This window comes from Notothenia rossii (assembly GCF_949606895.1).
Source record: "Notothenia rossii genome assembly, chromosome: 10".
NCBI lineage: Eukaryota > Metazoa > Chordata > Actinopteri > Perciformes > Nototheniidae > Notothenia > Notothenia rossii.
This window is the reverse complement of record NC_136908.1, coordinates 5,952,587-5,965,218: the sequence shown is the minus strand read 5'-3', so window position 1 is coordinate 5,965,218 and position 12,632 is coordinate 5,952,587. Positions and strand designations below refer to the sequence as shown.

Below are 12,632 nucleotides of genomic sequence, written 5' to 3'. Positions count from 1 at the left end.
TTGTACATCTATTTATTATTTTTTTTAAACCAATCAATAAAATCACGTCAAATAAAAAGGTGGAACCCCTTATACATGATATATAAAATAAACAACATTATTCAGTAAAGCTCTGAAATGTGACAATGGGGGATGAAGAGCTGAACTGGGCTCTGAACGAGAAGCCCTATCAGTGATCATTTCTGCGGACAAGATAAAAAAACAAACTAGGTCTAATTCAACATTATGGGAAATGTGCTTACCTGTTTTCCTTCTGGGAGATTATGTTACATAGTACGTAGATATCTATGTGCTTAAAGTTATTTTGCTGCTGTTGTTATAGGTCAAATGTAGGTGTTGATCAATCCAAACTCAATTAAGAAGCCACGCATTTTAGAAGTTGTTCGCATGTCGTCTTGCAAAAAAGCATTACTTCAGACTTTTTAACTAATCACCATCATTTCGTAGTTATATTTCGGCATACTTTTTATCCGTTTAAGGCAATTCCATAACAGCGAAATCTGTTTATTTTGGGTTCATACCACTGTAATAAACCAGATTAATTCAAAAGCAAATGATCTAGCGGTCAAACTTGCTGGCTCCACTTCTCTACTTTACCTACAAAAGTGATATCAGAGAAGATAACACAAAGATATATTTCCCAAAATGTTGAACAACACCTTCAAGATCCCAGAGACTCTGGATCTGGACTGACTTCGGCCTCCTATATTATCATGGCCATTTACACAGGATGGTCACCGTATGTTAGATTAGAAAATGCTGTTATTATTACTTTAATGAACAACTCATTGCTGGGTGTAACAGTTGATGAGAAATAAGCTTATTCTGTCCCATAAAGTCAGTCTTTCTTCGTGGTGTCTCACGGATATCCTCAAAATTACCCATTGGTTATCTTAACACTGTGCAGTGCTTAGAAATGGCAAATCATGCTCAGTTAGCTAACAGCACACACAAATGCAAACAATAGAATACAATAAACCCTGTTTTAGATGACAAGTGAGAAAGGTAGTTAGTAGTATTATTCAGACTGGTTTACAAGATGTGATGAAGTCCTCACCTGCGCCAAGAACACAACATGTTAACATCTGATTGTCTAACCAACAAAAACAACACAATATATACGTTGTTTGAACCTGGCAATAAAGGGTGGTGGTTGATCAGGAAGCATAGAGTTTAAAAAGTAAAGGGATGTATTACTGGATCACCAGTACAGCATTTTTCAACTTAAAGTAAAACAATGTCACATGAACGCAAAGTAAAACCTCCAGAATGCATAATCTCTTGCAGTTTACAGTGTGTGTGTGTGTGTGTGTGTGTGTGTGTGTGTGTGTGTGTGTGTGTGTGTGTGTGTGTGTGTGTGTGTGTGTGTGTGTGTGTGTGTGTGTGTGTGTGAGCAAGTTTTTGGGAAGTGCTAGTTAAAGGTGAGTTGGTGGAGTGAGGGGGTTCCCATCTAGTGTAGTCCGTGGTACTCTTTCAGCTGCTATTATCACTGTTACAAGTCTATCAATCCCAAATACTCCATGTTAAAGCTTATGTGATTACTCAACATGACGTAGTTAACAAAGAATTTCAGCAGCTCTAAGTGAAGCTTTGAAATGGAGATTTATATTAGAGCTAATGAATATCACGGCAAGTCAATGTATGTTTGACTTCTATCACATTATCAAGAGAAATTCTGAGCGCTTTAAGGACATATTTGACCTTTTGGAGAACACACTTATTAGCTTTCTTTGAGAGGGTTGGGTGAGAAGATTGATACGAGTCTCATCAATGCATCAAAGCTTGAGTCCAAAGGGGACTGGTCTAGCTCAGCATGACGACTGGGAAACAGCAGATTAGCGGCTAGCTTAGCTCCATGTGAAGTGAAAAAACAACAAACATGACTAAAGCTTTTTTAATATCACACTTAATCTCTTAGTTTCATTTGTACCCAAGCAAAAAGGAAAAACAATACAACTTTTGCGTGCTGTAACAATTACCGTACCAAATTAACACGTAACTTCCTATATCCTTTTTTAGTTTTCAGAGCTGGGCTGACTGCGTAATGCTAAGCTAGGGACGAGCCAACACATATCAATGATCTTATCTAACTACTGAAAACTTGGCAACATCTTAAAGGGCTAAAGAATTTAGAATGGTTATGGCCCTGCAAATATATTGTCAAGCATAACATTGAGTGTGAGATGGGTAACTATTTGGCAAAGGTCTCTTGCCAAAAATAATACTGGGTGCATGACCTATTTTCTGCTAAACCTGCTCAAATGTAGAGGGTCTGGAGGACTGTTATACGGTATAACTTATACCCATGTTTAACACATTTCCATGTAGATTTTGGAGTATATGCTACCATGATAATCTGACATGTCATGGTGGACACTTTCAAGCTTGAATTTCCTTCTGATTTGAACCAAAACAACTTAAGGCCCACAGAAGCAGCACACATATCCACTCAGCTGGATTTAAAGAGCATCCATAGAGAGGCGAAGTCCCTCCCTTTCCGGGAGACCTCAATGGGACCTTTTTTCGGAAAAAGTATGTATTGAAGTCTGGAGAGAGAAAGATTATCTTTCGATCCCGTTTGAATTGTGTCACGAATTACACATATGTTGTTTGTCCATTTAAAAGATAATTTTGCAAGTAAAACTGTGAAGTAACACTTTTTTTGTGTGAAACCGCTCAATGAACTACATCTCCCGTCTCGCACCACACACCAAGACGGCCGTCACGTTGGCACATTTCACTTCTTTCTTTCAGAATGAGGCGAAAAGTATAAAAAGAGGTGAAAATCACTGCAAGTCTGGGCATGTTGAGAGCTGTACATACACACAAGGGGAGTTAGTCGGTTCCGTAAGAGCCAGCATGCGGGACCGGGATTCTGGGATTTGTAGTCTTTCTAGTTGCGTATTTTTCATAGTCTTATATTTCAATAGTTTTACGACAAACTGTGACTTTTTTGACACGGAAATAATTTTTTAAGATGGACAAACAGCATATGTGTAATTTGTGGCAAAATTCAAACGGGATCGAAAGATAATCTTTCTCTCCCCATTGACTTCAATACATAATTTTTCCAAAATAAGGTCCCATGGTGGTCCCCGGAAAGGGAGGGACTTCGCCTCTCTATTTGATACAGTCTATGGTTGGTGCCAGACATTAGCTCAGACCTGAATGGAATATTATTTTTGTGAATGAAGCTTTGAACATTCGAAATAGCTGTTAGAGGTTAAACTACAGAGAGCTGCAAGTTATACGACTCTGGTTTGTTCTGAGTCAAACACATCTTAATAAAGCCATTAAAGGTCTGATAACTGATGCTGACACACTTCCTATCTCACTCCTGTTGATGCTATAGCTACCCTAAATACTATCTTTATGTATACACCTTATCTAGAAATAATCTATTTTTTTTCTTTAGAAAAACATTACTCATCTATTCACAGGATGATCAAAGGTCTGAGTTAGTTTGGCGTAAGTGCACGTACAGAAGCATGAGGAGCACATCGATTTAACATGGTGACACTTAGAGTGCACGGTTCATCACGTAACATACTTTCAGTGACCCTTCCCCTCCATAGATTTCACTATTATTTACAATTTCACAGTCACAAGCAGTCACAGGCAAAGCATTGCACAAACTTTGACAGATAGAAACCCACAATAGTGCTTTGTGAAATGTATCGTCAGTATACTCAGAAGACCTTTAGTGTCAGGGCCGTTGAAAGCAATGTTGCGTAAGAAGGCATTCACACCAAATCAGGCACTGCTGCAAAATGCATGGTTTCCCATTCATTGTAATGTTGGTATGCGTTTAGGTTCCGGAAATAGGGTCGCAAAAAAAATACTTAAGCGTCAACCGAGAGCTGTACAACCCTGACAAAAGATGCAAATAGCGTAGCATTACATTTCACCTTTTAACAACGCCACTATGCAAATCACCAGAAACGCCCAATATTTGATCACATACATTAGGCACTCTTTCCGCAACCCAACGAGGCCCAAACCAGCTCACACACGCCACATGGCTTAAAAAAGAAAACAACTTGCCTATGTATAAGACACACATTTGGAGATGTACACTGCCTAGAAAAAAAACCAGTTGTCAGAAGGAGAACGTTGGAAGCGTATTTCGGTTGCGGAAATAGGGCGTTTCACATTTAAATGTCCCCATTGGTCGGCCAATTGTGGTCCATTTGTGGCCAATTAAGTAACCCTCCCGTTCTCATCGTCAAAAACGCCCAATCTGGTGTGAATGCAGACTAAACCCAAAGATCTGATCAAGTTTCATGCTTTCTGTTCTTTTCCCAACCCTACAAGGCCCAGCTCATGTAACGCCACATGGCTTCAGAAATACAACTTGCCTATTTAGATACACATCGGGGGATGTACAATGGCTAGAAAACCCCCCCAGTTGTCAGAAAAAGAACCCACACAGAGAAGCACGAGGTGACGAAATGATATCACTGAGCCTGAGTGACTTGGTTTCGATGGCTGTGAGACGAGGTGGGGGGGGGGGGAAGTGTTTGGACACAGTTCTCAGTCAGCAGTGGCAGCCCTTTTCGGCGACGGCGGCCGGTACGTCGTCGTCATCGGACGGGTAAAGCACCTTGGCGGTGAGGCCGCTCTTCACCCCGTCCCAGCCGTCGCGGGTGACGATCTCGCCCATGTTCATCAGCTCGTAGATGTCTCTGGTCAGCAGCTCGAAGGCGCGGTCCACGTTGCTGTTGCACTTGGCCGACGTCTCCACGTAGCGGATGCCCATCTCGGCCGCCAGCTGCTCCGCCTCGTCCCGGCTCACCTTGCGGTCCTTGCTGAGGTCGCTCTTGTGGCCGATGAGGATGAAGACCATGTGGTGCGGCAGGATGTGCTCACTCACCTCCTTGTGCCACTCCCTCACGTGCTCGAAGGTCTTGTGGTTGCTCAGATCAAAGACGAGTAGCCCGCCAACAGAATTACGGTAGTACGATGTTGTGATGGACCTGGTGGGAACATAAGATGAAGACATGTTAGAAATTGTAGGCAGAATTATGTTGAGGGTTCTTTTTAAAAAGTCTAATCTGTGGGTTGATTTGATTATTCCTAGCCCTGATCGATCCGAACTCCATTCAGAAAACAAGCATTTTATAAGTTTTTTGTGTGTGTTGTCCTGCGAACGGTCTTAAGAGATAAAAGAAAAGCCCAATTTAGGACTTAATCCGGAGATAAATCCAAGGGTGTTTCTCAATGTCGAGGAAGGCTGCTCCAGAGCCACTATTACAAGCATACTACGTCATCGAGTCCCGCTGAAGGACTGTTCCAATCTCCAGCATACTTGGATTTCTACCGAGGCCGGCGTCCTTCGTTGCGGGAAATTTCTAGGCTGCACATGTGTATCCTCCGTGGTCTTAAAATCCCCACAATGCTTTGCGCACGGACCAATTTCCAAATCTTTGGTGGAAATTGCGCTCCATTTAAGGCGGGGCCTATGACGCACACCTGCACACCTGTTAGCCTGTTCCACAATTATTCGTTTTCCAAGGCTAGGAAGGATTCTTGAATCGCTTCTGAAGGACCTGACTTGGAGTGACTTGTCCTACCAAGGAAGCGTCCTCGACATTGAGAAACACCCCAAGTCAGCTAGTCCCAAATGTGTCAAGTTAGCTTAATGTGAAGTTACAAGTCAATAGGGTTGAGTACAAGTCAAATCTGAGGGCTTGTCAAAGTATGAAGTCTTTGGTGAAGTCTCAAAATAAATACAAAAGTACAATTCTAAAAGTGAGTCATGTCAAGTCTCAAGTCAGTTTATTTTTCTGAAGTCAATTATTTAATCCTTTATTCCTTTTCAACATATGTGTCCCCATTGAAAAGTACTTCTAGTTATTGTGCATTGTCTATGTTTTCTGTTTGTATCCTGTAGTGTAGCTTCCAAGCACCCATCAAGTAATGTCCATATCTCATTATATTTTGCCCAGCACCCAAAAAAAACAGCGGGGTTGTGAACCAATGCCCTCCTGATCCGAAGACCAGGACACTGACACACTGAGCTGCCTCCCTCTTAATGTATGCATAATGATTAAATAATAAAGGAATTAAAGATTTTTCCAAGACAGGAATTCAAAATGTGGACATTGCCTTGCTGGAAATGAGCGTTTTCATTTCAGCTGAATGTAATTGAAGTTAATCAATTGACCACAACCCAGACAGTACACATGGGATCATTGGGGAACCTGCCCTCCCCCTCTCTTGAGGCCAGTCTCGCAAAGATCCCTTTAAATCCACGCTTGTGCACACCGAGGTTTTTAAAGAAAAATGGCACAAACACTTCACACAGACAGAAAAGAAAGTGTGGTGAAGCCTGAAGGAAAACACCCTCTGAAGTTTTGCCTTCAAAAGAGAAATCAGATCTAAGAGCGGAGCTGCCTCTGCACACTGAAACATAATTTCAAATAAATTATCCGTGACAGCAAGGACACATGAAAGAGAACAGCAACAGGGCCGAGGAAGGCAAAATAAAACAACTAGATTAGACTAGAGAGCATTTGGGTTGCACTGAACTGTGGAGTCAGGGAATCAAACATGGGGCCTATGTGAGGAGGCTGCCAATCATCCATGAACAAATGCAATGATGCGACTCGATTTTTATATAGGCCATCATAAGACCGAGGCATGATTAATCTTACTCTAACCCTTTTTTACCTCTTTATTGCATCACACTGAAAGAGGGAAATCGCATTTAATGTAATTTAATTCAATTGTGTATCTTACAATAGCAGACACAGCGAACCAATGAGGCCTCTGCATTATTTAACCACAAATCTGCTCGGTGCATAATCATCCTTATACATGCATTTTATATAAATGTATTTCTGTTTGTTCGTACCTGAATCGCTCCTGTCCAGCCGTGTCCCAGAGCTGCAGCTTGATTTTCACCCCGGGCTCGATATCAAGCGATCGGGCATAGAAATCTACCCCCACGGTGGGATCCGCCACATCACTGTAGATCCCGTCCGAGAAGCGTTTCAGCAACGACGATTTCCCAACCGTGGAATCTCCGAGTAAAATTATCCTGAATTGGTATTGCCACAAAATATCCATGGCATGACTATAATACGGGGGGATGTGTGTGTGATGTGTGTATGAAACAAAGCCCTGTGCGCGCGGCGTGTTTACATGAAGCTGCTCTGCTGCCCAGGAAGAGACGCAGCAATCATGTGACAGGTTTACCTACAGCACCACTAGAAACCTCCTGCAGCCCTCAATTGTACTGGGTTATAAAAGAGAACATCTCTAGTGCGATTTTAAACTGTGAGAAAATATTATTCAGGTTGTCCCAGACGCATGTAAAGCTGTTATTTAGCCATAACAAGGAATGCTTAATTGTGTGTGCCTTGGTGTTAATGGTGCATTCATAAACACAGAACAAATACATTGTAAGAAAAACAACCAAACCAAATACAAACTATTATAACATTGATATAAAGAGAAATATTTGCATGAAATAAAGAAAACTATGTCCAGCTGTTTTAAATTAGGTATTTAAATGTGCAACATATCGCTATCAAACAGGCTTTGTGTACATTGTGTTAAAGTCAAGCTGATTATAATTATATTTAAAAACAAACCATGAATATTCATCATAGCCATGTCATATTTCGCAACTGTCTATTTAGAGAATGACACTGCACTGTGATCTGAAAACAACAAGAGCTGTCCATGGTTCTGAAGTAGGCTAGAAAGGATATAACCGGATGTGGGGTTTATTTCTATCTTTACACGCTTCCTTCTTCTTCGTGAGACAGATATATGTTTATTATATCATATCAAATTGACTATAAATCCAAAGAACAGCAAGGATTCCTCTGAAATGCTAATAAAATACAAATCCCAAGATGCAACGCTTTCAATGTGAGCTGTGTGAACCAATCAGCGAGCTGCTCACTACAACTCGACTTTAGCGAATCTTTTTTTCTCTTTTCACAATATATTCACTTTCTTCTTATAGTGAAACAAATATGTATTGAGTAAAATTATAAAAATCTGTCATTATGTTGTTATTAACGTGTTGAGGTGAAAATAAATCCAGACGATCAGAGTCATAGAGAGAGGAGGCTTGTTTGAGACAAGCGAGACCTGCGCACACCTGCGCAATTTCGATCAACGTCTTGCTCGTCCGTTGCATGTTGGTTAGTCGTTTTGTCCGACTTGCTCTGGAGGCTCGCTCACATGAGACGTTGAAATCTCGCGGGACAAAGACGCCCGCAGCCTTGAGACCGAGGCGCGGCGAGGAGGCGCAGTTCCTCTCGGGCTGCGGAAGCGAAATGCTTGATGGGAAACGACTCGCTGGTATCTCGAGCTGAGCGCTCATTGGTGGTTTTTACCCCGTGCTGCTGATTAAACTCTCCAATTGGCTCGGCAAAAGTTTGTTGTTGTTTGGTGTCAGTTTTACGTAGCCACTTCCATTCACATTTTTCATCATTGTTCCACAATGTTTATCATCATGAAATTAATATCTATATATGTTATACTATACTTGCACTGCTTACCGTTTTCATACTTTATATATCTTAGCATATTCATACACACTGTTCATACTGCTCACAGGCTGCTGTGTATATTCATACCCCTCACTGTTTATTCATCATTCAATTCATTCTATATTTTATTCTGTAGATTGTGTACATTACTTTTCACTTTACTGCTTGTTGCACTCCTGGTTGGAAGCTAAACTGCATTTCGTTGTCTCAGTACCTGTAATATGTGCAATAACAATAAAGTTGAATCTAATCTTGAGCAGGAACAAATGTATTTATTTAGTACATATCTGACATGAACGATTAAACACATTTGTGCATTCTTTATGAATGCAAACCGAGTCAAGCCGACTCCGGAGTTGGCGGTATGCACCTTAAAGTTGTTTGCAATCCGCCAAAAAACCGAGAGAAGAAGAAGAAGGCGAAGAAGTAGAAGAAGAAGAAGAATCCGACTCGGAGCTGTCCGACTTCAGGCGAGCTTTTTGAGACCTCCCCCGGCTGCGATCGGCTATTCTCGTCTACTTTCGAGGCGAGCCGCAACGCGTCTCAAACAAGCCTTGGCTCTGCAGACGATAGCATGCAGCGGGGTCCATGTGACCTGTGTGTACCAATCAGCGAGCTGCTCACTACAGCTCGAGTTTAGCGAATACTTTTGTTCTATATTCATTATATGTTCACTTTCTTATCATTGTAAAACAAATAGATGTTCGGCGAAATCTTAAAATAGTTATTTGTGTTTAATGTGTAAATAAATTAGAAAAGAAAGAAAACTTACCGCTCAAATGCTTGTAAAAAAACACATCCCATCATGCAGCAGGGGCCATGTGAGCTGCATGGACCAATCAGCGTGCTGATGCTTGGTCCATGTGATCTGGATGGACCAATCAGCGTTCTGCTGCTTGGGCTCCAGCTTATATAAACCCACTGGACCCTCCCTTCAATCTCTTTCCGCTTCAAGCCTTCGTTCCGAACAGGAGGAAGATGTTCATCTCACTACTCCGGTAAGCTAAATATATTCTTATTTAATATCACAGAAGTGTGTATTTGCTACCTTTAGCTTATAGTGAACTGAAAATAAGTATTTTATCATGATAATTTCGGTCTGACATGTGCTCAAACCAACGAGCTAATGTTAAAAATGTTTGTAGCTTATGTAACTCACCAACTTATCACGTGGTTCAGTTAGCTTAAGTTAATGGCTATACTGGCATGTTAATGTAGATTTTGTTTTTACCAGACATTGCACTGCCTTATTTTGTAATTAAACACCTGAAGATATGATGATGGTAGGGTATAATATCTAAGCTTACGATGACACATGTGAACCACGTGTCAATTTAACTTTTATTTCATATGCTTTCTGCTTTTTTTATTTTCTGCTGTAGTTCAACACAATAGCTTAAAATGAATTACTTTTATGTAGATGGTGAATTGTGTCCTCTTGATTGAAATTATGCTTTACCGTTTGAAATAATTAAATAAGCTTAAACCTCGTTTAGCACCTTTTTTTTTTTTAATTGTATTTATAGTATTCTGATTATTACCCTTGATGGCACAGAGAATTCACGGACTTTCTCATTTGTCAGTGAAAAAAAAAAAACCTCTTTAATTTTCCCTTAAGGTACTTGTCGACTATCAGTCTCGTGCAGGTATTAGCCTTGGATGGAGTGTACCTCCCCAAATAAGTCTACCTCTTGGGCTCTGCAACCATGGATGTCTGCGCAGAAAGCAGGTATGTTTTTTATCTCTGTCTAGACTAAATATAAATCAGGCTCCTATCGAAGCCGTTCAGGCTCTACTGTAGCTTAGAGCGGTCAACTGGATGCCGAGAAAAATACTTCCACCGACGGTCGCTGATCAGTTTAAATATTAACTGTTTCAGCAACATTAAGGGGAAGGACATTTGGGACTTAAGTCTTAAGCTTTGTGTTTTAAAAAAAAAAATCTCTTCTGTGCTAATTGCTGTGCTCCATCTTTCTGCAGGTCTGCGAAACATGAAGAATATAAGTGAAATGCAGATACTTTTCTTAGTTGAATGAATATTGATTCTTGCATTGCAAGATGGCCCCAGCTTTAATCGGAGAAGTGGTGAGTTAAAGTGCAATGTGTTCACTGTATATAAATTACTCTAGGACCAATGATGTTTTTACCAAATCTGTCAATCCCCTGAATCTCTGTGTTGATACTTCCGGTCCTGATGGTCCTCCTGAGTATTCCATTCCTCATGGTACCTCCCCCAAAGCTCTGTTGGTCATTGAGCCTAAATGCCCTTTTCTTCTTCAGGTTGGAGCTCATCTGATCTCACATGCCCGCAGTCTAACAAGACCCTGCTGCGGAATAAAGTGGCTACCGTTATGGCGGGTCTGGGACCGAGCAGGGTGTCTGGAGAGGGCTAATGTCTCCTCCAGAGTGATCCCTGTCCGCCAATGCACCCCCACAGCCTGAGGTAGAACATCTGAGTTATATTAACTATAAAAAGTGGCTGTGATGACAAACTTGCCCTCACTGATTAGATCTGATTGAGACAACTTAGATAACTGAGCCACACAAAGGGAAGGACCCTTCAGACTAAATCAAAGTTAATGCATTTCTGCTCTAACTGCTATCTCTCTTTCTTCAGGTGTTGGATAATGCTGATGCAGAGAAATAAATAAGAAGACTAAATCACCTGCAGGTATGTTTATAAACTACACCTTAAATATTGATTATTTCTGGCTGTGATTACAAACTTGCCCTCACTGATATGATCTGATTGAGACAACTTAGATAACTGAGCCACTTTTGCTAACAACTAAGCCACTTTAAATAAAAGGATTTTCATTTAAACTCAGTTTCTTTATCTTTCTTAAGTTGACCATGATGGCTGAGCGCTAGGCACTGATCCTGATGCTGCCGTGACTTCATGAGGATGTCTCACTTCAAGGTAATTTAAAATATCTTTTATAAAATTAGCTATTCACAGCATGCTATCCTAAGGACCGGGGCTTGTCTGTAGCTCTAGGGTTCTCCAAGTGCATGCCAGATAAAAGGTCGGTCTTTGACTGTTCTGGCCTCTTATGCCATCAGCAGCCACTCAACTGTCCAACAGATCCTCACTTCATTATGTAGAAATGCTTACCGTGCAACAACAGTTATTTATTTTAATGCTGTTCTCTTCCTGCAGGCATCAATCTGCCCATGAGATCTAATCTGATGTCTTTGGGATGCAGAGGCTCCATGTTCCTGCTGTGAGGTGTGTAAGGAGATTTGTCTGCATCATTTCATAAATTCCTGATCTATGATGACTTTAAAACAAGAGGACTGTTGGATGAAACTCGCGGATATGGGACTGAGATCAGATCTTAAATAATGACCTTAGAACAAGTGTTTGAATTTCACTAAAAGTAGTTTCTTTGTATTCTCAGGTGCAGTGCGTTGAAGGCAGCAGGAAGATGGTGAAGGAGGACCGGAGGATGTAGCGACTGGACAAAGTGCTATAGAAGTACCGTCTGAGTCCTCTGTGAAAGATTTCTTACAAACTGATCAGCTGAACGTTTTTTCTCCAGAACAATTGTTGAAATAAACATCTTACAAGGAATAAGTTTGAGAATCCCTTTATTGATGTTCTTTTATTTACACATACAGTCTATGATTTACACATGAGGACATAGAGTTTGTGATGAATATGTATCACAACACTTGTGGTGCAACAAGCATCCAATGCTTAGTTCAACAACTTAATACATAACATTAAAGTGATTTCCTGCTACTTTGTCACTGCAATGTCAAATAGTTTTAAATACAGTGACAAGTGTAAGAACTGTGGTTAAAGAAAGTGGAACATATCTTGTGACATCTATAAAGCTGAAAGAGAAAAACTAAAGGCTAACGTGATGGAGTGGTTGGTATTCTGGGAACAGAAGGAGTAAGCTACCAGAAAGGCCCGGTTTACCTTTCTGAGGGAAACGGGTAGGAATTTTTTTTTAACATTAGGTCAGGAAAGATCATTTCTATTATGTTTGTTGATTTCTTTATTTTTTGATTAAATCATAGATAAAAACGTCCATGAGTTAAGAGATATGATTCACACATGTTCAGTAGGTGGCGGTAATGCACCTTTAAAGTTTGCAATCCGCCAAAAACCGA

General features: G+C 40.7%; 1 protein-coding gene and 1 long non-coding RNA gene across 2 annotated transcripts; one reads left to right on the top strand and one right to left on the bottom strand.

Annotated features, from left to right (window-relative positions):
• On the bottom strand, positions 1-7,208 carry rab42a (RAB42, member RAS oncogene family a). The gene is made up of 2 exons (XM_079654191.1): positions 6,857-7,208; positions 1-4,976 (listed from the first exon to the last, which is right to left on the bottom strand). Exons 1-2 carry the CDS (start codon positions 7,069-7,071, stop codon positions 4,538-4,540), a joined length of 654 nt encoding a protein of 217 aa, XP_079510317.1. The 5' UTR covers positions 7,072-7,208; the 3' UTR covers positions 1-4,537.
• A 2,151-nt stretch (positions 7,209-9,359) lies between these two features.
• LOC307021566 lies at positions 9,360-12,087 on the top strand. Its single transcript, XR_013803187.1, has 8 exons — positions 9,360-9,508; positions 10,129-10,239; positions 10,491-10,595; positions 10,791-10,953; positions 11,128-11,181; positions 11,358-11,430; positions 11,671-11,739; positions 11,912-12,087. It is a non-coding gene; the product is annotated as an uncharacterized lncRNA (long non-coding RNA).
• The last annotated feature ends 545 nt before the right edge of the window (positions 12,088-12,632 follow it).